General features: G+C 37.0%; 1 protein-coding gene across 1 annotated transcript; it reads left to right on the forward strand.

Moving 5' to 3' along the window:
* The first annotated feature begins 236 nt into the window (after positions 1-236).
* Positions 237-4,255, forward strand: LOC132179752 (protein SODIUM POTASSIUM ROOT DEFECTIVE 1-like). The gene is made up of 3 exons (XM_059592517.1): positions 237-628; positions 3,027-3,102; positions 4,060-4,255. Exons 1-3 carry the CDS (start codon positions 320-322, stop codon positions 4,179-4,181), a joined length of 507 nt encoding a protein of 168 aa, XP_059448500.1. The 5' UTR covers positions 237-319; the 3' UTR covers positions 4,182-4,255.
* The last annotated feature ends 21,535 nt before the right edge of the window (positions 4,256-25,790 follow it).

A 25,790-nucleotide genomic window follows, 5' to 3' on the forward strand; every position in this document is an offset into this window, starting at 1 on the left:
TTTTTATTTATTTCCATCTTTTCACAAAAATTAAACCAGTCGATATCTCAACATTAACCTGACAACGACAGGGATGGTGAACACATTGAAAACATCTATGTACATATAAAACTACCAATGCCAGGCCACCCCACTGTTAGCTAAGTCATAAAGACTGCATGTTTTCTCCCACTTTTTTCTTTAATTTATTTATTATTTTTTATAATTTCTCCCACATTTTTAGTCACTCACTTCTCATCCTCTTTCTTCCCCACAATTACCGTCAAAATTATTTCTCTACACCTCTAGCTCTCTCTTTCTTTTCTCTCTTTGATCAGCAATGAGCATGAGATCTAGAACAAGCAAGAAGATGAGGGGCTTCATGTGCCAATCTCCGGCGGCAACTGCGGTGTGCATGGCGACGGATTCCGGGTCGGTGGTTGTGCCGAGAAGGTCGTCGAATCAGAGAGCTCAGATTGATCATAGACGCTTAAATATGATCAACAATGGCAAGTACACCAGGCTTGCTGTGGACGATAAGAGAGCAGATTTTGCCCCATGCATGAAAAGAGAACAAGATCCGGAGCATCTGCCAAAGCCCCCCCTTCAGAAACCATCTTCAATAGCTTCGTCAGACACTGTCTTCCAGGTCAGCTTCAGGAGAATGTTACCTTCATTTATATATCTATATAGATATATACTGTATGTTCTTCCTGATGTTACACGTTTACTTAAATTAAATGACAAAGTGAAAAAGAAACAACTAAGGCTAGGTTTTTTTTTGTTTTTTTGGTGAGGTTCATTAGATTCCATTCAGAAAACAAAGAACCAAAAAGCAGTACATTGATAGTAAAACAGTTGAAGTTCAGCAAAAAAAAAAAAAAAAACTCAACTCATTTCAATATTGAGTTTAAACATTTGATCTAATATATATATATATATATATATATATATATATATATATATATATTGATCTTTTTTATATTAAAAATATGAAAAAATTTACTTTAACTCTCCTGAAGTTACATGGTTTTACGATCTCTCAATTAAAGTTTAAAAACTTTCAATCTCACTCCTCCCGTTAGGGTTTAGAGTTAAATTAGACCGTCGAATAGTAAAATGACCATTATACCAATGTAAACTTTTAAAAATTACAAAATTACCCTTAAATTACATTTTTTTTTTAAACAGAAAAGAATTGGGGAAAACACATGGGTATTTTGGAAATTTCTCACCCATTTGATACAAAATAATTTTTTATTCTAACGAAGGGATCGATGAGATCGCAAATTTTGTAAAATTTGATATACTAAATTGAGAGTTTTTGAACTTGACGAAAATATTACAAAAGTGATAAAAGTTTAGGAGGGTTAAGTGAAGTTTATCTTTAAAAATATTTTGGCTAGCTTTGGATCATAGGCTAAATTACAAACATAATTTGGATTTGATTTTTTCTCGCTCCCACATATTTAAGTCTTGTCATGATACTTGTGACCGTTTTTTTTTTTTTTGATAGGATCATTTAGTTGTGACCGTTGAATACATAAATGGGGTTCATGAATTTAAATAATTTTTGCTCTCCACTTCTATTTTGGGTATGTCCAAATTTAAACCAAATACTTAGCAACCATCTCCACATTCTCTCCTTAGTTAGCAATATCATAACCTGATTAATCAAAGATTATGAACAGAAATGTAAACTACTTAAAACACGTTAAATTTAAACATAAGTATAATAAAAGAGCGTACATTTATTCTTGTAGAAGGATAAAGTGAACCACAACAAGTACAAGAGTGAAAGTCTACATTAATATGGGGCAGTGGGTAAAATCAATAAAACATGGTGGAACTGTAATAGGGTTTCCTCTGTAGTGGATATGAACATTTGTTGCTTTGTCTTTTGTCTGCAGGCCCCAGCCTTCTGGGTTTATCATTAATTCCTAGCTGGTCAAAACTTTATTTGGCTAATGGCTAATGTGTACCACCATAATTTTTCTTTCTCAAATTTTTTCCTAAGGAGGAAAATGTACATAGGTCGGACAGTAAGATAGGTATAAATGTTCCCTTTGTCGGAGGATTTTCCTTTTGTTCCAGAATATGTGAGGTTTGTAAAAGAGAAAGAAAAAATGATACATCTTTTATTAATTTTATAATCGTTCTTTCGATCTTTACAAGGTGTCAATTTATACTTATTATCTTCTAGAAGTTTGCAATATCATCAATCTCGTTCAAATTCAGAATTAAATCAAACGATTGATAAGCGAAATTTTCAAAATACCTCTAAGATGTTTATAAAATTACAAAAATACCTTGAATTTGGACATGGTATTTTGAAAATTTTACTTTCTCTATAAGATTTAACGCTAAATTTGGATGAGATGTTTGGCATTGCAAACTTCTAAAACATGATAATCTTATATTGATACTTTTTTTTTTATTTTTTAAAGTCTAAGGATATGATTGCAAAAGCGATGAAACATCATGGCTAAATGATTTTTTTTTTCCTTTCTTTTTCATGTTGATCTTCCGTCTGACTTTATTTATATTTTTTTCAAATCTATCATTAAATGTGAGTCCTACAGATCCAATAATAAATTAAAAAAAGTGTTAGACAAGAAATGAACAAGAGTTAGAGAAATAATACGTCTCTTTATAAAAAAATGAACTTGTTGGTCAATTTACTATTTACTATTTTCCTTAAATTTGAAATTTATTTTCTTAATCCACCTAAGGACAATTTTAAGAAGATTGATATATTTACTCAATAAACTACTTGTCATCTACAAATGTTAATCCATTTTGGGATGGGGGGACTATATCATGCATGCCTTGGCCATGTCAACCACCTATATATTTTTAATTGAAAATAGCCAATTGTATTAATTTACCTTTACTGTTAATGTGAAAGAAAATACCTGAATATATTTTTTCTTTAATTCTTTATATATATATATATATATATATATATATATATAGGAATTATAAAATTAAAATAAGGTAAGACTTTGAGATGAGATTTTGCTTTCCACATTGTAAGTGGGTTGCAGGTTGTTGTGATGCGGGTATCTATTCATTGCCAAGGCTGTGCTGGCAAGCTTAAGAAGCATCTCTCCAAAATGGAAGGTTACCTCACTTAACCTTTTTATTTTTATTTTTATTTTTTATTTTTTATTTTTTACATTTCTCCCTTTTAAATGAGAAATGCTATTTAGTATTTTTTTTTCTCATTTTTTGAAATTTAAATACTGGATTTGTAGGGTCTATATATATACGTGAATGTGTGGGTCTTATAGATCCAATAGTTAATTTTCAAAAAGGAAGAATGAGAGAAGAATTTGGGTTGATGTAGCAGTTTTCATTAGGTCCTGATTTTTTTTTTTTTTTTTTTTCATTTTTTAATAAAGATCAATTTAAGGGCTGATAGACACTATTACATTAACCCGGTGATATGATCAGATGAATATGTAGGGCATTGCTATTATTCATGCTCATTTTCTATCGACTGGCATTAAGTACATGTTTAAGTGACTTTTTATGTCAACCACTTAAAAAAATGAAAGTAAAATCTCATAGAATATGCCACATCAGCCTCTAATAAATGCACGTGAAGAGTAACACTACTCTTAATAATGCTATTAGGCTATAATAATAATAAAAAGACACCTCCACCAAGTGTCGAAGTTTCGGTTACCCCTCATCCACCTTGAAAGGCTATCGCAATTCCCTATGAGTTACATTAATGTCGAGTGTTACATAGTAAGGACCTTTTGTGGGCTCTTAAAATCTACATATATCTACAAATTTGTAATAAACAAAGAAGAAATTATTAATAAATTATTAATAAGACATTACAGTGTACGACTTGTAGGTGACATTAACAACAATCAAATATTAAAATCACAAAAGAAATGAAAAAGAAATCTTATTTCTCAAATATAATTTAATGAACATAAATGAGATCAAAAAACTATTTAATTTATACAGTATTGGTTCAATAGTTGATTAATTTCTCGATTAAATTAGTAGTTAAATTAACCCACAAAACACTAATCAACCTTTCACCTATTATATGATGATTAGGTGTTACTTCATTCAGTATCGACGTGGAAGCAAAGAGGGTGACGGTAATGGGACACGTTTCACCGGTGGGAGTTCTAGAGAGCGTTTCAAAGGTGAAGAAGGCTGAGTTTTGGCCCTGTTGAATCATCCTTACCCAAAATATATGATTATATGAATTTTAATTATATTGACAATGACATGTGTTGGTTGGACAATAAATGGGGAACTAATTAATTCTAGTCTATTTCTTTCATGTGCTTTTTTCTTATTACCTTTTTTTTTTTTTTTTTAATTGTCGTTTTCATTTACTACTCTTGCTTTTAATTGGCTATAATCTAATGGGATCCAAATGAACTTAGGAAAAGTTGAAATTGAAAATTATCCTAAAAAATTCCACTTAGCACTGGAAATACCACATACAAATAGCTTCAATTTGGCTTTGGAACATTTAAGCTCTGTTTGTTTTATCGTAAAATGATTTTTGAAAAATGTATTATGTATTTTTTGGAGTTTGGTGCGATAGAAAATATTTTCGGTTTCAATGAAAAAACTTCTTTAATTTTCGGAGAATTGTTTCCATTTTTAAAACTGTAAACCGTTCTCCGAGTTTGAACATCTCATTCAGAAATCAACAAATCCGGCTAGGACGTCGTCGGGACCCCACCACGACTTCACTTGGACCCCGTTGTAATGCTCAAGTGAAATCAATTAACGAGTAATTGACTCCATAGTTCACCTTCCAGTTTTGTTCTATAATGAACAAAACTCAAGGATCTCATCCTTTCCGAAAAGAGTCAGTTGTGAAAAATGTTTCACTAAAGGACAAAGATAAATATAATTTAAACTTTCAATCACAAGTTACCAGAGTGAAACTTAAAACATTATTACATAGATAGACTTCTAAGTGTCGAGATCAAAGACTAGTCATAAAAATATATTACAGATCACATCCAATTGTTCTGTACATAAGTAAAGCCAACATTTAATGAGGTACAACATAAAAATGATCTCAATCATATCCTGGCGGGTAGCTCCATCAGCATCCCGCATGGACTTGAGCCACACGGGATCTAGGTCCTTAAAAATTATCCGGATCAAGTCATTCATAATGACTGGATGCCTCCCAAGATCGATCTTCTCCTAAACTATCTATAACAACACAAGTACATATATAGGGGAAAATGCATATAAGAGTAAGTCTGACAACTTAGTGGGTATAAATGCACATGACGTACACATCATTATATGGTGAATTGAGTTGTTTATAAATCACATGGAGCATTATGAGATTACAATTTATCATTGATGCAATATAGATATAGTATATGTTGATAATCATGTCATAGTTCAATGCTATATGATCTACTCAAGATATTTACCCATTTCAAGTAAGGTTAACATTGTCCTGAGTGACATATAATAAAATACCGATGCTTAGGATATTGCATGCTACCGCCTATAACATTAGCAACCTTACTGAGTCTGACCTCGGGTAGCTTACGCTACTAATGATGTACATCCTATAATGACCCACCAATCAAACATGGCTACACTGGTGTGATACCTCAAATATTTAAGAAATGTATTTAACCACCATTAATCAATATTATAAAAACACCCACTATTTTAAAAGATGGCATAAAACATTTTCAGAAAAATCCAAATATCAATTTTAAATTTTACCTCTTGACTGAACGTTCGTCTATGGACCACCGAATGTTTGCATAAACCCTAGTATCGAATGTTCCCTTGTGGGCCACCGGACGTTCGATGAAAACCCTAGAACTGTAGTACAATAGTACACCAAACCTTCGAGAACTGTACACCAAATGTTCATTGATCTTTGAAAAGTAAATTTAACTTATTAGTCATCTCTTCTAGCCTTATCCACTCAACTACTCTTATATAAACCTTCAGACCACACCCATCTTCCATGTTGCACCCCACCTCAAGAGCAATAAATTTTAGAGAGAGAAAAGGTTTGCTCTTGATTTTAAAAACCACCTTCTTCAAGGTAAGCTTTGAACGCCATTTTATTTTCATGTTATTTATGTTTTACCCACATGATTTGACATGTTTTATAAAAAATTTTAACATGCTTTAATAGTTTAATGAAGTTCCTCTTATTTTAAAGTAAATAGTTTCAAAAAAGTCTGCACACACTCTCGTTTTCTAAGGTTTGACAAGTTAATAAAGTTTGACATGATTATGTTCATTTGTTAGTAGCTTTGGTTGGATTAGAGCATTGTTAGTTAGGAGTTTTAGAGTTTTGCATGCATTTTGGTGCTTACCGAACATTTGACCCTTGGTAACCGAACGTTTGATCATCATAGACCGAATGATCAATGTTGAGACCGAACGTTCAATAATGTCTAGAATTGTTTAATTAAGACTTTATCAATGGTTTAGCATTGCATGCATGGCGTAGGTTTCCAATATATTATGAATAACATTAGACTATGCTTCGCAGTAGCTAGGAAATTCGGGATGTCAGAATCTAAGGATGAGCAGATAAGGTAAGTAAATATTTATGATTGTTTTTTTATAAAAACGCGCAATATGTCAGCTGATTGAGCACACATATATTATGAACCTTCTATTTCTTAATTAACTGGGTAAATTATTAAATAATTGATTGGTGAGATGCAATGTATGACATGGTTATTCGTGACGCGCGGTATAATGTTAATGAGCTTGACTCTATGATGAAATGTGTGTGTGTGTGTTTATATGGTCCTTTGATTCAATAGTTGTTTGTGACCGGTACAGTTATGTTTGAATGCCGGGTCATTATAGGACGTACATCATTAGTAGTGTGAGTCACCCGAAGTTGGACTCGGTCGGGCTACTGGTATTATGGACGGTTGTGTACAATATCCAGGCCCCTGATGTTGTATTACAAGTCCCTCGGGATAGCGTCAACCCTGCTGAGAATTGGTAGTATCTCGGGTAGACCTAGTGGCGGAGCCAGCTATTTTATATTTGGGGGTGCCGCTAAAATTTTTTTGGCGTCCTAAAAATTTTCTTCACTCGAAAAACTTGGTAGTTCACACAATATATGGATTACAAAAAATATCTATAAAAGTTCATAAATATGTGCTGAAATTGATATATTAGAAATGTTATATGTCGACACTATATAAAAAAGATAGAAATACAAAAAAAGAAAAAAAGAAAAAGGTGTCTAGAACTGCACTTTACGATCTCTTAGAAGTACAAAATCATCAAGTATCGAATCTAAATCGAAACTCTCAACAATTTCTCTTTCAATATAGAGAACTAAACTATTTGCAAGAAAATCATCCTCCATTTTGTTGCGATTTAACAATTTTCATTGCTGAAAATGCTCATTCGGTAGTTGCTGTAGACATTGGAAGAGTTAAAACAAGACGAATCAATCTATCAATAAGATCATATGTCTTTGATTTTTTCGCCTTTGCCAATCCTTGGCATAATTCTACAATGGAAGACAAATTTTGTAATGTCGGATCAGTAAGCACATCAAGTTCAAAATACCTCAACTGATATCTCAAATTAATTTTCTCCTGCTAAAAAAAATCAAGAGGATAATACGTCTCCGCATGGATACATATATCGTCAATTTTAAAGGATTTATAAGCATCTTTTGGATTCAAAGCAGAGCTAAGTATCAAAAGTTCCATCTCCTTTTCACCAAACCTACTATCAAGCCCATGCAATTAAAAGTCGATAGTAGTATTGAATATATCAAAATGATAATGATGCTCAAATGTAATGTGATTCTTTTGACTACGACCTCGACCTTCAATATAACGAGCACTCAAATCCGGAATGTCAATTTCAGCTTTCTTGGAGAAAGAGACAATGTTCTCAAGCAAATTATCCCAACCATCATCTCTCAACTTTTGGATAAGTTTTTTGCAATAGAAACTGAATTAATAACATTCAAAATGTCTTGAGATTTTTGCTGCAAAACTTAACAAAGAACATCAGTAATGCCCATGATTTCCTTCATGAAATGTAAAATAAATATGAACTCGAAGGATGTAAGCATTTTATAAGCAGCTTTAGCATCTCCTCGTTGAGAGTAAGTACCTCCTTCTCTTCCAACATCTGCAAGCATTGTACAAGTAGCATCAAACATCCTTATTAGGCTACAAATAGAATTAAAATGCGAACCCGAACAAGAATCACTAGCTCATTTCAAAGTGCCAATTTGATTAGCCCATTTTCCAGTTTCAAGCTCACCAATAGCTTCCAAATGTGCAATTTGTGTTGCATGAACAGCTTGTAGTTGATCATGACGTTTACATGAAGCACTGGCCACATTGATAACAAAGTTCAAATTTGTGAAGAACACATGAACAAAAGACACATCTCTAGATGCAGCAACTAATGTTAATTGTAATCGATGAGTAAAACAATGATCATAGTACGCACAAGAACAATCCTTAAGAAATAATGCTTGCAATCCCTTCCATTCACCACGCATATTACTAGCACCATTATATCTTTGTCCACGGATATTTTGAATATCAAGGAAATGACGAGAGAGAACATCAGATATTCCATTCTTTAGAGTCAATGCCGATGTATCTTTAACACATTAACTATATCAAAGAAACGTTATTGTATAAAACCATCTTTGTCAACAAATCTCAAAACAATTGCCATTTGTTCTCTCTTAGACTCATCACGTGCCTCATCAACAATGATGCAAAATTTAGAGTCTCCAATATCTTCACGAATTTTCTTTCGTACTTTACTTGCAATGACTTGTAAAATCTCCTTTTGAATTGTATGTGAAGTATACTTCACATATTTTGGAGCATTTTCCAAAACAACACTAGCAACTTTATCATTATATGATGCCAAAATCTTAATCAGCTCAAGAAAATTACCTCGATTTTTTGAATCAAGAGTCTCATCATGACCTCTAGAAGCACATCCTTGAAATGCAAGCCACCGAAGAGCATCAATAGAAGTTTTCACACGTAGTCGATTATTTTGAATTTGTTCGATACTTTGTGCATTCAATACTTTATCGATATGCCGTGATTGATTTCGTAAATCTTCATAAGATTTCATAGCATTATTATAAGGTGAACAAGGATCCTCCCCAATATGAGTCGAAAAGGCACAATTTTTTCCCTCAGGAACTTTTCTCCAATTTCTAAATCCCTTGATAGTAAATACATCCCATCCAGGATGTCCATCTCTTTTCATAGTAAAAAGATAACATGGTAGACAATATGCAGCATCCTTAGAATGAGAATACTCAAGCCAAGGAAATTCTGTGAACCAAGAGGCTTGAAGCGACGAGGGTGATTTTTTGGTCAAGAAAGTGGATAATTTGCAAGAATAAATCGATTTGGACCATCTTTCAAATAAGCCCGTCTTATTTCATTACGTCGATTGACTGGATAGTCCCACATCGGAGGACGTAATCCTGGATCTCGCTCTATAGAAATAGAAGAAACATCAAATTCATTAACATTGAGTGTGGATGATTTAAAATGAATCTCTTATGTTTCCGCAATTGGAGATTCAAAAGGATGTTCTTCATCTTCAATCCTTGGAGATTTAATATGACGCTCATTGGGATTTGAAGTTTCGGCATTAGATTCCAACAGTGTATTACTTTTTGAAATGTCGGCTTCTTTCCTTTTGAAGAATGAATCGATAGTTTTAAATTTTGACATGATTCATGAACCTAAAATTTTCAAGTTAAATCACAACCCCGTAAGAGACAATCAAAATTTATAAACATTAAACAACAAAATAAGCAATCATACAGATATTAAAGTTTGTTCAATCATTCAAATTAATGTTTAATCAAAGTTTATATGGATATAAGCAACAAAATAAACATTAAAGTTTAAAACCCACAAATTAAACAAAGAATGAATAAAAAATGTAGCACAAAAGTTTAGGGTTTAGGAAATTACTAGTGTTGTGACTCACCTGAGAAGATAGAGAGAGTGTCTTTGATTTCGATTTCCTAAGAGCCCGCCGGACCCAAAAAGGCCAAATTAACTGAATTGTAGAAAACACCAAAGTATTTGAACTTTTCTCCCAAACCCTCTTCCTGTAAAAGGAGCAAAATATAAATCTAAAGCTAGAACATAAAACTACAAAAGCAATTGAGAAGCTATGAAGGAGGAGACAAGGAGTTACCTATGAATCTGACAATCTTTGATAGAAAGAACAGAGAACGAAGAGACTAGAGAGAGTCAAAGAGACTGAGAGAGAGCGTCTTAGAGATTTTTTTTTTTTTTGGGGAGGGTGCTCCGCCATTGGCCATAATCACTCCAAGAAAAACAAGGAAAATTTGACCAACTACACATCATTGAGATATTACATCAAATATGTGATGCGTGTTATGTTTGAGCAAGGCCAAAAAAGGAAACAAATGCTTATATCCCTCACAATCAAAGCTTAAACCATAATGACAATAAACAAGAGCAATTCAAGTCATGAATCTAAGGTAAGTGGCTCAAGAATGTCACTTAGGCATTTTGTCATACATGTGATGTGCACAAATATTTAGTCACGTGCAAAGAACTCACGGATAATGGAAAATCATACCTAAATACATCACAAACAATGTGTATAACACAATCACAACCAGAATCAAGCATAACAATTAACAATTAACAAGAAATGAGACAAGATTAAATCATGGGAAACATACTGTTCGGTTGTAGAGAAACTTGAAGAAAGTGAAAGAAAATAAAAATGTTAAGCACTAAGTTTATCCAGTTTGCTCTCATGGTTACCTGTAGGCTGTAGCTAGAAATTTGACTGAGATCTGCAACCGGCTTGTTTGGTCGTCGATTCGCTCGATATTGAGGCCTAACGGAGCACTGAAGCAGTGAGAAACTGAGAAAGGGAATGGTTTTTTTCTCGATGGGACTGATTTATTTGCCATCAACAGATTGGGTTGAATGGGTTATGGGGATGGGGGTATACAGCCGTGCACCGTGCGAGTCCTGCGGGAGAACTGGAGAACAGGAGAAGGGATGGGGGTGCTGGGGTGCGGGAGATTGCCAAAGGGTAGGTAAAATTGTAAAATATATATATTTTTGAGGGTGCCACGGGTTAAAAAAAAAAATTAAATCCTTGGGTGGTACCACGTGGCTCCGCCACTGGGTAGACCATGCAAAATAGCTATGACTCATATAAAACATTACCTTCTTGTATCAGAAATATTTGTGATTGTTGCTGGGATTATGCTTATACCTCTTAAAAACTAAAACTACATTTTTAGGGTTTAATAATAGAGGCAACACCATTACATTTATCAAAACTCACATTTAATATTCCAATGCATATTGTGACTCATAAGAGCTAAAGATAACATTGTAACTAAATTTGGTGAACCAAGCTGTAACATCCAGGTCCCATATTGGGAAGATGAAAACAAACCCACATAAAATGGATAGTTTATAAAGATAGTCATAGGTGCTAAGTCCTACATTGCCTAGTTACTAGGTGAAACTATGCTTTATAATGAATTTTAAGGAAGCTCAAAATTGACTTGCCCTTTTGGGTAATAGCACAGATGTGGCTAGAGCCTTTTCCTGTGTCGTTACAAGTGGTATCAAAGTCACCTAGTAAGGCTAAGTCATGTGGTACTAGAGCACTGCATGATGTGGCCCTGACGATGACGTTAAGAATTTAAGAGGAGAAGTTTGTAATACTCTAGTCCCATATTGGGAAGATGAGAAGAAGCTCAAACAGAGTGGATAATTTATAAAGATAGTCATAGGTGCTAAGTCCTACATGGCTTAGTTATTAGGTGAAATTGAGCTTTACAATGAATTCTAGGGAAGCTCCAAATTGACAAGTCATTTTAGAGTAATAGCGCAAATGTAGCTAACTCTTTTCCCTGAGTCGTTACAAAGCTTGTGGCGTGTGTTTAAGCCCATAAAAGGCATGGAGCGTACAACATACTTTATGAGCAGGATGCTCACCGTTTGGAGGAGGATACATGTAAACTTCTAAAAAAATAATGAGGCACCAATGATATTTTATTGATGTCTTACACATATATACATGTATACAACAGTATAACAGAATAGAAATAAAACATTGATTCCTAATTACATGGGGTTGACTCTAATTCCTTCTTTATCTTGATTATTCTCTTTCCTTCTTATGTGAGCATGAGCAGCACGTTAGTGGATCAAATCTTGGAGATTTGATATGCATGGATCTTCCTTCATTGGCTTGGTCACATCTTTCTTTTCTTATTGAGATGTGATACTATTGACAACAACTAGCGTGATCTTCTTTTTATTGCACGAACACAATCTGTGATGATTTGTTCTCAACTTAGCCTTGGACAGCACATTCCAAATCAAGCGTATCTTGAGTAACTTGTGGAGGTGTATCACAAGTTGGAGCATGTATTCTGTTGTGCCAAATACCCACCTAAATTAATAGGCAAATACTTGATACGTTTTACTCGCAAGTGTACGAGAGCAAAACGTGAGTATAGAGTGCAAGTACGAGACCATTCCCATGAGGATTGTTGTTTTATTTAGAATTAGTTTTCCAAATTAAATTGCCAAATTATCACAGATTTGCAATGTTGAAAAGAGAAATTCATAATAAAAAGGTTAGGGTTTTGACATCCACCACAAATCATACTAATTAAGATAATACAAGGCCAATGTTCCAATCATATGGTATATTTAATGTTTGTCAACCGAAGGGCATGATATCTACTCTTTAAGTTATTGATCTCCCTAAGCAACGAATTAGGCATGGTATCTACTCTAATTATTTTCTTCCCTAAAGGATTTAGCGTGGTATCTACTAAGTTGTTCTTTACGGAAACATAATTCTATGGAGATCGACAGACACATGAGTCCTATGGCATGGTACCTACTCCTAATTCCCATGTTGATTAAGCCAAGAACCCATAATGAGATTCTTTTGTCACTTTATTAAGCCCAAGATTTGGTTATCTAAATTGACTTAATTAACAGATCCATACAAGAATATATGAGGAATTCAATTACATAGACATAATAAATTAAACCACAATATGATTGAAACAAAGGCACTAATATTAAATTAAAAAGACATGATTAGGGCTTCAATCTAGCCCTACCAAAGAGTTTAGTTACACATAATGAAACTAAAACTAAAAAGAAATGGGAAAGAAGAAACCAGAAAACGCTTCTTGAAGTAGCCTCCTATTCCTCTCTCTAGAATTGTGTATCTTTCTAAAAGGTTAAGAGATCTATTTATAGGCCTAGGAAAACCCTAGAGCCTCTAGAAAACCTAATAAAAATCGTAGGTCTAACTTCCTAGTCCAATTAGGATTAGGAAAACCTAATTTGGGGTGAAAAAGGAGTCTGGTCGTAGCTAGGCGCTCCAAGTGCGCTCGATCTCAAGGGGTTGCGCTTGAGCGCAAGCCTGCACTCGATCCCTTTATATGTTTGCTCAAGCGCTGATGCGCTCGAGCTTGCTTCTTGTGCGCGTGGACACACGCCTCCGCTTGCTCCTAGCTCTGGCGATCGAGCGTTGATGCGCTTGAGCCTAAACGTGGTGCGCTCGATCGCACTGCGCCTGGATGCTTGCTTGATCCAAAACTTCTAGCTTTTTTCTAATTTTGTCTTTTATGCCCGAAATTTCCAAAAACGCTATCTTTTCCTTCAAACACCTAAAAATAGACAAAAACACAAAAATGAAGTAAAACAACACAAAATAGCACAACTAAGAGATTGACATACATAAATAAAGGGGCTAAAATATGTATATTTTAGCACTTATCAAATTCTAACAGCCCCTCGCAAGCGAATGAGAGGAACCACCATGAGCTTGGACTTGAAGAACAAAAATTGAGCGGAAGAGAGCCCCTTTGTAAAAACATTAGCAATTTGATCTCTAGATGAAATAAACTTAATTGTAATATCACGATTCACAACTTTCTCACGTACAAAATGGTAATCAACTTCAATATGTTTTGTATGGGCATGCAGAACAGGGTTTGAGGCCAATGCAATAGCACTAACATTATCACACCAAAGGATAGGCATGGAGGGAAGAGGAATACCAAGATCTCTAAACAACATACGAATCCAAAACAAATCAGCAGTTGTAAGAGCTAAAGCTCGGTATTCGGCTTCGGTACTTGAACTAGAGACAAGAGCTTGTTTCTTAGCACTCCATGAAGCAAGACAATTACCAAGAAAGATGGCAGAGCGAGAGGTGGATTTCCTATCATCTGGGCTACCAGCCCAATCAGCATCACAATAGGCAGACAAAGTAAGAGGGCCCTTGGTGTACAATAATCCATGATCAACAGAATTCTTCAAGTAATGTAAAACACGTTTGGCAGCCGTCCAGTGAGTGGTAGGAGGAGAATGCAAATGTTGACAGAGTTGATTGACCACAAATGCAAGTTCAAGCCGGGTCAAGGTGCAATACTAAAGTGATCCCACAACATGCCTATAAATGGATGGATCAGGAAGAGGAGAACCATCAAATTCGGACAATTTGCTATTGGAGGAACAAGGAGAGGTGGGTGGCTTAGCTTTTGTCATCTGAACATGAGGTAATAGATCCGAGATGTATTTTGCTTGACAGAGATGAAGGCCTGCATCAATCCGTGTAGCCTGAATACCAAGAAAGAAGCTAAGTGGACCAAGGTCCTTGAGTGGAAATTCCTACTGTAACTTGGACATAAGTATCTGAATTACTGCAACATGATAACCAATGAGTATAATATCATCTGCATAGATAAGCATGAACAACCGAATGCTCCCATGAGTAAAGATAAACAATGAGGGATCAAGCAATGACGCTATAAATCCGAGTTCAAGCAAAAATGAAGATAACTGATGAAACCATGCCGGTGGAGCTTGCTTGAGACCATACAAGGAATTGTGAAGCTTACAAAAAAAGTCAGGATGTATCTTGTGTACAAACCCTTGGGGTTGTTCCATGTACACTTCTTCCCCAAGATAACCATGTAAAAATGCATTAGAGATGTCTAATTGTCAAATAGGCCAATTAAATTGAACAGCCATTAGAGAATGATACGAATAGGAGAGGGATTTATCACATGGCTAAACATTTCATTATAATCAATACCACATTGTTGTTCAAAGCCACGGGCTACCAAATGAGCCTTAAACCGCTTAATAGAACCATTAGGTTTTTGTTTAATATTGTAGACCCACTTGTTGTGAATGATATTATGATGCAAAGGTCTCGGACACAAGGTCCAGGAGCCATTGGAAACCAAGGCCTGATATTCTTGGAGCATAGTATCCTGCCAGCATGAATCAGATGCAGCTTTAGTATGAAAGGAATGAAAGGGGTGTTTAGTAGAGTGAAAGGAATGAAAGGGCTCTTTCTCGGTAAGAATAGTATGAAAGGAATGAAAGGGGTGTTTAGTAGAGTGATAGAGTTTGAAGTTGGTAAAGGGTTTAGGTTTAAGGGAGTCAGTTTGGGAGCGGGTAGTCTTTGGATTATGAGGTAAAGGTACACGCTGCAGAGGAGGAGGCACAAACAGAGAAACTACAAGGGAGGTATCAAGGTGGTCAAGATGGTGTGAGTTGGAAATGAGGGAGACAGATTTAGTGTGGTCGAAGGGAAGGGTGAGGGGTATAAGGGAGGTAGGTGGGCTGGTTGGGATATTAGATGAGGGAGGGGAAAAAGAAGTAGATGGTGAATGAGGAGTTGGGGGTGGATCCAAGTGTGCAGGTTCATAAGGAGAAGCAAGAGGTGGGCTTATAGTTGAATGAGGTGGATCAATGGGTGCAAGTGATGACTAAAATGAGGATGGCAAAGAGAAACTTACCGGGGTGAGCAAAGGAATATCATTCTGTGCAGTGAGCTTGGAGGGCAGCAGCATGGCATCAGGTTCCTTGGCTAAAAAATTGCTCTCATCAAACAGCACATGTCTAGAAAGGTAAACTTTGTTGGTGGTGGGATCAAGACACTTATACTCTGCATGATGATAATCATAAACAAGCATGGCTTTGACCTATATTCATGCTTGTGTAAACCATGAGGGCACAAGAGAGGAAAACATTTACACCCAAAGACTCGAAATCGTGGGTAGTCAGGTTTTTTCTTATATAATTTAGAAAAAGGGGATTTGAAGTCTAGAATGGGAGTGGGGAGCCGGTTGATTATATAGACAACAATTATGTAAGCATCAGCCCAATACTTGTTCGAGAGATGAGCATGTGCAAGGAGAGTTAGGCCGGTTTCTAAACTATGTCTCAATTTTCTCTTGGCAAGACCATTTTGTTGAGATGTGTGGGGACATGATTTTCGGTGAATGATCCTATATTTGTTAAAGAATGATTGAAATCGAAGTAAGTTATATTCTCCACCACCATCGGACTGAAATTGTTTAATGGTGGTAGAAAATTGGTTTTCAACCATGAATTTAAATTTGATGAATTGATCAAAAACTTATGATTTGGCATATAAAGGATAAATCCAAGAGAAGCGCGAAAAATCAACAATAAACACCACATAATACTTGTAACCACTCACAGAGGAGACAGGTGAAGTCCACACATCTGTGTGCATTAATTGAAGGGGATGAGTTGAGACACGGTTAGATGGATGGAAGGGTTGTCTTTTGCTTTTGCCCAACTGACATGAAATGCAAACATCACTTTTATTCATATTATGAGAAGACAACGGTAAAGCAAAGTTCTTAACAACACGTGAAACAATATCAAAGTAAGGATGTCCTAAGCGAAAATGCCATCCCATTGCGGTTGTCTTTATTCCGAGAAATGCATTGAAGTAGTGATGATCTCTGAGAGAGGATTTGTGAAGCCGAAGGGGGTAGAGACCATTCTCACTTCTGCCCTCCAGTAGCACCGCATGAGTCCGATAGTCCTTCATATAAAAATGATGAGCAGTTAGAGTAAAACAACAATCATTGTCCATGCAGAAACGTTGAATAGATAACAAATTAGCAGTGGCTTGTGGACAATAAAGAACTTTATTAAGATGAAAAACAGAATTAGAAGGAGATTGAATGGTTGTAAGACCATTATTTGTTATTGTGAGCCCAACACCATTACCAACAGCCACTGTGTCATCACTCTGGAAAGGTTGTTGTAAGTTCAAGTTCTCTAGGTCATTAGTTATGTGGGCATTGGCACCACTATCACCAAACCAAGGTTGTTCTCCAATGGCAAGATTAGTTTGAGCCACCATAGCAGCCAGTTGAGGTGGTGGATGCTTGCCTTGATAAGCATAATCCATGCGGTGGAAGCAATCCAGTGCATGATGACTGGTTTTTCCATAGATTTGACAAGGAGGCCTAATGCTGGGAGTAAACTGGTTGTCATATGCTCCTGGACGGAAGGCCAAAGGACGTTGTCCTCTATTGTTGTATGGTGGCCTGACAGAATGGCCAAAAGCAGGGGAGTACCCATATTGCCAAGGGTGAAAATTGCTTGATCTTGGAGCAAATGAATAGCCATGTTGACGGGGAGAGAAATTGGATTGAGAACCTTGTGGGAGAAATTTCATGGGCTGTTGTTATGGGGTTTTGTTCCTCTGCTGCCAGTTGCGGTCACCTGCAGGTTTGTTAGCAAACAAGGCAAAAGTAGCTAGGTCTGCAGAATGAGTTTACTGTTGCTGCAAAAGTGTCTCATGATTGAGTAAAAGATCACAGAAGGCATCAAATTTTAGAGTTTTGTCATGTGTAGCCATTGCATATGAAGTAATAAAATTAGTAAAGGAAGGATTCAAACCACCAATGATAAATTAGATTAGATCCTCATTAGCAAAAGGACTACCAATTATAGCCAATTGATCAGAAATTCCTTTGGCAATCTGAATATAGTTTGCACCAGTTTTGTTTTCCTAGTGAATGATTTGAAGTTGGCGTTTCAACTGAGTAATGCAATACTTGGATTGGGACGCAAATCTGTTTGCCAAAGGTTCCCAAACTTCTCGAGATGTGTTGAGCCCAAAGATGGTAGACACAACATTTTCAGACAAAGTTACAAGGATCATACTAAGAGGACGTTGATCCTTCTTTGTCCAATCCACAAATGCTAGATTAAGTACTTCTTTACCTTTAGTATTAGGTAAGAATTAAGGAGGGCAAGGCTTTGAACCGTCAACTAGGCCCATAAATTCATGACCACGAAGGATTGGCCTGAATTGAGACAACGCCGTTGGATAATTATGGTTGTCAAGCTTAATTTGAACTGTGGGAGTGGGATTTGGAAAAGAGAAAGTAGTGCTGCTAGTGGCGACCATTGGAGGATTGAAATTCAGCGTTGGCTATAAGGATCTGATACGATAAAAAAATAATGAGTCACCAATGGTATTTTATTTGAATGAATACAATCACGTAGGATGTCTTACACATATTTACTTGTATACTGCAGTATAACATAATAGAAATAAAACACCGATTCATAATTACATGGGATTGACTCTAATTCCTTCCTTATCTTGATTATTCTCTTTCCTTCTTATGTGAGCATGAGCGTTAGTGGATCAAGTCTTCGAGATTTGATATGCATGGATCTTCCTTCATTGGCCTGGCCACATCTTTCCTTTCTTAATGAGATGTGATATTATTGACAACAACTGGCATGATCTTCTTTTAATTGCATGAACACAATCTGTCACGATTTGTTTTCAACTTAGCCTTGGACAGCACATTCCAAATCAGGTGTAGCTTGAGTAATTGGCGGAGGTGTATCACAGGTTGGAGCATGTATTCTAGCAACTTCTTCTACAATGTCACCATTAAAGAAGGAACAATTGGAAGTAGAGATCTTATAGAGGTTTGTCGAGCAACATGAACAAAGGTTTCTTCAGAATCAATACTATACTCCTAAGTAAAACCCTTTCACGACAAAAAAGAGCTTTATATCACTCCACCAATCTATTTACCCGAGTCTTGATTTTTACACTCATTTACATCTAACCACAATATTACTAGGAAGCAAATCCACCAGCTCCCAAGTGTGTTTTGGTAAGAGCATGTAATACCCCGACCAAAACACGTGAAAAATCTATTTAATAATTTGTTAATAAAAGAAAAAACAATAAAATAAGATGGAATAATACTATTTGATTTTCTGACAACACCCAAGATAGTTTTTACAATTAAAGAACAATCAAATTCGAACATAGAAGATTTTGACCTTATAAAACACTCAGAAATTTGAATTTAGCGAAAAAAAAATGTCTAAATGGTTTGTGAATCGTCCTGACGGCCACAATGTGCATGTGACAATAATATGTTTAAAAAGGTTAGAGAAGCGGGTGAGGGCCTTATTTAAGGGGTGTGTAACCCTATCAAACACATGGAAATTATTTTCAAAAAAAAAAAAAAATGGTTTAAAAATTATTTACGTATAAAAACTCTCAACAAAATATTTAAAATACGGATGTAACGACCCCAATTTTAAGCTAGATTATTTTCTAGGCCTAGTCCAAAGTAGATGGGCTTCGAGAGTGTAGACCCATTAGTAAGATGTTCTTTACATAAGTGGATCAAAATATAAATAAACACAACCTAAATAATTTAATCTTGAATTTTTTTATTGAATGATATGGTTAGTTTAATGGAATAAGCAACAACATTAATAGTAAATGGGCACAAGATTGGATCTCCACATGCAAGAGCAAAATTTTATTTTAGAATTACTTTGCTTAATTTCCTAAAAGGAAACTTTTTAATGCACAATCAGAGACTTAACCCTAGCTAGCCGCCACACATATGCTACCCTACAAAAAATTTAAGTTAAAAAAAAGTTTGACCTAAAAGGGAAGTAGTAAATATCGGTAGATAATAATTTCATTCCAATGTTTGAACCTATCCCAAAAATTGTCCAGATTCTTAGAAGAGTTAATAAGAGACATTAATATAGACTATAAAACATAAGGGCAAGGTGACATGACAAACATTATATTTTTCAGTTTTCTCAATAAGAAACACTCACGGAGTTATTTTTCTTAAGTTTTCATCAACTCCTCGACTTTTCTTGGATTTATGGATGAGTTATGAGTTATTATGCTTGTAAATTCAGTTTCTCAATATGTCACGCTGCATTATAGACAAAACGATCTATTCCATAACGGTAACAAACAAAAAGAGCTAAATGATAAAATTAGAAAAGGATGAACAATTTGACAACGACCTATATCATAAAGATTCATACAATGATTAAGTTGACGATTAGGATCATAAGGTGGAATTTCAGTTTTTTGTGTGTATTTTACATAAAATATGTTGTCTTTTACTCTCATGCATTTGCTTGTGTAATTTCTTCGATTCGTCAACCAATACGCCTTGGCGGTGGAAAACAGAATTAACTGATCAGTGTGTGATCAAATGGTGTAAGATAATTTAGAGGATTCCGTAAGCCAAGAAATCTATTATTCTTGGACGGCAGAATATTTTAATTCTCTGCCCACAAAATGTTATGAAGCTTCGACAAATATATCATTGTACAAATCTCCTGTCTTTGTTTTCTTTCTTTTATCCGACAGCAACACCCTCCTCTTCACCCAAAACCTTAATCCTACTTAAATAGTCTCCTCTCTTTTCTGTTTCAAAATCTTTGCTGAGACATCAATCACTGCCGCAGCAGAAACACCAAAGGTAAAATAATCAACGTGATTTGGTCGCTGCAGGGTTCTTTTTTTTTTTTTTACAACATATTTTGATGTTTTTGTTTTTAATTCTCCTTTGTTCATGCAGGAATATTGAAGCCTTCTTCTCTCTCCCTCTCCTCCTTCGGGGCAGTTTGTGGATAAAAGCGACAGAAGAAACAAGCCAGGTTGGTTTCATTCCACCAATTCGACCCCCTCAAATTACTAAAAACTTTCAATTTATTCTCTCCTTAATTTCGTGTTTGCAAGTAGAAAGAACTTTGAAGAAAAAAACTTCATTTTTAAGTTTATTTTCTAAAGCGCGTTTTAACTATTTTTACTTTTTTAGAATAAAAAAGTCAAAGAAATACTTTTAAAATTCTTTACCAAACAGGTCATTTTATTTGGTATAAATTGTTTTAAGCTCTCCAACAGTAGGAGCGGTCTCATCAAATAAGGGACTATGTTGCGATTTTCTTGAACAAAATATCAATCCGCTTTAGAATTGGTATTGGGATGTAGTGAAGAGTAAGCATATGTCTTTTTTATTCTAAGACCAGTGTGGGCGTGTGATTACAATCGACTTTGTGAACTACCCTCTTCATGACTGAAGAATTAGTTATTTTTCCATAGGTGCATGGAACCGCAGGGTTAAAAAGAGTGGTCGGCTCCTTCCTAGTTCCTATTATGAGGTTTGCACTACAACAAATTTACTCATCCGGTGCAACCTCATTAGCGTCCACTTTGCAGTGAACGTTAATTATGGTCAGCCATTAGCTCATTATTAGCGTCCACCCTCCTATGGATGCTAATATACTGGCGGAATTATATTAGAGGCAGAAAGACAATTAGGGGCGATGAAACCAGAATTAGCGTCGACACTACTAGTGCCACCATCAGGTGGACGCTAATAGTCTTGTAGAAAAATTTTTTTTTAAAAAAAACAATAGAAGATCAATAGCATCTACTATGAGTGGACGCTAATAGTCGTGTAAAAAAAAAAAAATAGAAGATCAATAGTGTCCACTGGAGTAGACGATAATAGTCTTGTAGAAAATTAAAAAATTAAAAACAATAGAAGATCAATAGCATCTACTACGAGTCGACGCTAATACTCTTGTAGAAAAATTAAAAATTTTTTTTAAAAAAAACAATAATCTTATAAAACATGATTATTATAAAAGATAAGTAACATATGTATAATATCATTTTAATATATTTCTTAGAAAATATATTCTCTAACAATTAGATCATTCATTATGCTATGCAATTCAGGTGGTGGGATGCTTATAAACTAATTACGAGGCTAATAAGCCACACGAAAAACAAAAAAGAAAAGAAAACAAGTGTGTATTCTATAAGAGAAAATATCAAAAATATCAAAAGGTTGGGTTATTCTGCACTCTGCTAATTCCAAAGGGAATAACTTCAATTCGGTCAAGGCAAAAAGGGAGGGTTTTCTGCCCACCACTCACAAGCTGACACCTCAGCTTAGCACATAAACTCAAAATGAGAACAAAACACCATATTATTCCTCTCACATTGACCTGCTGCCCACCTCTGCCTGACGCCGCCTCCCCGAAAACGCTGCTTTCGCTTCTGCCACTTAGGGGTGGCCCGTAGCCACCCCAGCCACCACGGCGCGGCCACCCCGTGGCCTGGGGGTGGCGACGCAGGCCACCCCATATGCACGCGGCCACCCCAGCCAGATCTGGGGTGGCTAGCGCGGCCACCCCGTGGCCTGGGGGTGGCCGGTGGGGTTGGTGGTTCCTCGTTTCTGTCCTCATTTTTTTTTTGGTGTTTTGTTCTCATTTTAAGTTTTTGCATTTTTCTTAAAATGTTGATGTGTCATGTGGTGATTGGTGGACAGAAAACCCATATTTTCTGCCACAGCCGTATGGCAGCAGCTCTCAATTCCAAAAGGTTATGCAAATGCCAAGAGACATTGAATTCGTGAATATATATATACACACACACGTATCAATCTCTAAGGTGTAACACTGGTCTCCGTGTATGACAATAATTTTTGAATGAAAAATGCTATGGTTCTTCTTTCTATTCTTCGGTGTTCTCTTCATTCTATATAGATATTGTTTTTTTACCACACCGATCTCTCATAAATTTTTTTTTAGAAACCAATATTCACATAGAATAAGAAAAACATCAGATAGCATCATAGCATTTCTCTTTTTAAATTTATGAATTTTGTTTCATATTTTTTTATAAATTATCACTAAATACAAATATTAACATATGTTATCCAAACTTTGAGCAAAGAATTAAAAAAAGTTAGTTAATGGGTTATTTATTTGATAAAAACTAATTTACAAGTTACACTTATATGTTTTAAATACTAATCAAATTTTATTAAGTTGTTTATTTATTTAGTTAATTAAATTAACATTTTCAATAATTTTTTGTTTAAATTGATTTTTTTAATTTTTCCCTTTATCAACCAAAATTCTTACTCTGCCACTAGTTCAACTGTCACGGGGCAAATTTTTCGCACCAAACAAGCCACGTGATGGCCCTTAGCAAAGCACCAAGCAGTGCCAAGGCAGCCAACACACCAACAGAGGTTAGGGAAGGGTAATCACAACACAACAGAATTTTACAGGAGCAACACCTCCCAACTTTTACACTCAACCAAACCGAATGTACAAAGACAATGACCAGGGCCCTTACAACACAATGGAACCCTTAGCCACAATATGAATTCAGCCACCAAGGCTTACAATAGGAAATCACATGCACTCATGTTTCCTCACAGCAGCTCCCTCACAAGACTCCCTCACAATGTAGCTTCCAGCTTCCTCGAATGAGAGCCCCAACAGCCCTCTTATAGCCACCAGGAGGGAGAGCTTTGCTGCTGTGGGCTGCCACCTGGCTGCAACCCACAGCATGGTGCAACAAGGTCACTTCCAGCAGCAACCTGCCACCTGGATCGTGCTCCCTGGTCCATTTGAATTCGCCCACTGCCCTTGCTTTGCTTGCTGCCCCAAGGCAGCCCTTGCAGGCACACTTGCAAGCATGGTAGAACACCATGCTGCCCACTGTAGCAGGCCATCATCAGGCAAGGGGCTTGGCCAGCGCCCCACACAAGCCCACTGCCACACTCAAGCTTGTTCTAGCATCCCAGCTCCACTGCAAGGCCATCATTGAACCATGGCATAGCAGGTTCTCTCCAGCAGGGCAAGGCAGGGGCGCCATGTGGCTGGTGCAGCAAGCCACACCATGCCTTAGTCAAACAGCACCATAACTTGGACAGGGCAGTGCCACCACGTGGCCACTGCCTGCAGGCACTTCTCCAGCATTTCTCAAGGACATCTTGGGCGCCATGTGGCCCCTCTCAGCAGCATACAGCACCATGGTCAGACAGACAAGCATACAAAGGGCCTGGGCCACGCCCAGCCCACTCACACAAGCCATCCCCGCACCCATGCGCCCCACAGCAGCTCTTGGGCCAACAGTAGCATGCCCAAGCACCTTGACAATGCATGGGCCATCGCCCAACCAAACAATCAGCAGGGCTGGAACAAATCCAACCTTCATCTTGGCCCAAAGCATGCCTCCCTCATGCCAGGGCATGGTGGTCAGCAAGGGTGTTTGGCAAACCCAAGCTGCCACCATGACAGCCATGTCACGGCTGTGACAAACCACCCCCACCAGATGAAGTCGACGCCCTCGTCGACTGGGTGGCTAGATACTCTAGGACTTTGTCCTCAAACTGCCATAGGGTGGTGTCCCTTTCCCATGTTGCCTCTGAGATGGGTGAGCCTCTCCACTGAACCAGATAAAATGTTCTCCAATTATTCTTGTGTTGGCCCTCCCTTTTGTGGTCCAAAATTTTCTCCACTTTCTGTTCAAACTCCTTCTGAACATTGGGTGGTGCTCTTCTTGGTTTACCACGGCTTGGCTCCTCAACATCTTCATGGTATGGCTTGAGGAGACTCACATGGAAGGTGGGATGCACCTTCAATCTTTCAGGCAGCTTCAATCGATAGGCAACATTGCCTACTCTTTTTACCACCTCAAAGGGACCATCATACTTGGGCATCAGCCCCTTGTGTATCACTCCCCTTCGAAATTTCCTCAGAATTTTGTGGGGTAGCTTCAGCATCACCTTGTCCCCACCAGAAAACTCCAAGTGTCGCCGCTTCTCATCGGCAAACTTCTTCATACGTTTCTGAGCTTTGGCCAAACTGTCCTTGGCATGTTCCAGCAACTCTTGCCTTTCTCTAACAAATCTGAAGGCAGCAGGACATCTTCCTCCTGTTTTCTGTGCTGCAACTTCATGAGGGGCCAAGGGTTGATGGCCAAAAACCAGCTCAGATGGACTCATCCCAGTTGCAGAGGACTTGTTCAAGTTGTATGCAAACTGGGCAACTTCCAACAATTCCAACCAATTTTTCTGGTTTGTTGAAGCATAATGCCTCAAGTAGTCTTCAAGCAAAGCATTGACCCTTTCTGTCTGCCCATCTGTTTGAGGGTGATAGCCAGTAGAGAACTTCAATTCTGACCCCATCATGTTGAACAAGGCAGTCCAAAACCGCCCAGTAAACCTCGGATCTCTATCACTCACAATGTCTTCAGGCAGCCCAAAGATCTTCACTACTTGGGCAAAGAATAGCTTGGCAGCCAACTCAGCAGGGCAACTTGCTGGCACTGCAATAAAGACTGCATACTTTGAGAATCTGTCCACAACCACCATCACAGCATTCATCCCTTCCACAGCAGGGAAACCCCCAACGAAATCCATGGAAACTAAGGCCCAAGGCCTGTCTGGAACAGGGAGAGGTTGCAGCAGGCCAGCTTCCCTCCTCTGCTCCCTCTTGTCCTGTTGGCACACCAGACAAGTCTTCACGTACAGCTCCACTTCTTCCCCTAGGCGAGGCCAGTAATAAGCTCTGGACAGAAGAGCAAACATCCTTTCCCTCCCAGGATGTCCAGCCCATTTGGAGTCATGAGACTCCTTCAATAGCTCACGGCGTATGGCACCAGCAGGGACATATAATCGATGGCCTTTGGCATACAACAAGCCATCTTCCAGCCAATACCGACGAACGATACCTTGCTTGACTGATTCTGCTAGCTTCAAATAAGCATTATCAGTCTTTGCTGCCTCCTTGATTCTGTCCAAGAAGTTGGACTCAACTCTG

The sequence above is a fragment of the Corylus avellana genome, chromosome ca4, assembly GCF_901000735.1.
Source record: "Corylus avellana chromosome ca4, CavTom2PMs-1.0".
NCBI lineage: Eukaryota > Viridiplantae > Streptophyta > Magnoliopsida > Fagales > Betulaceae > Corylus > Corylus avellana.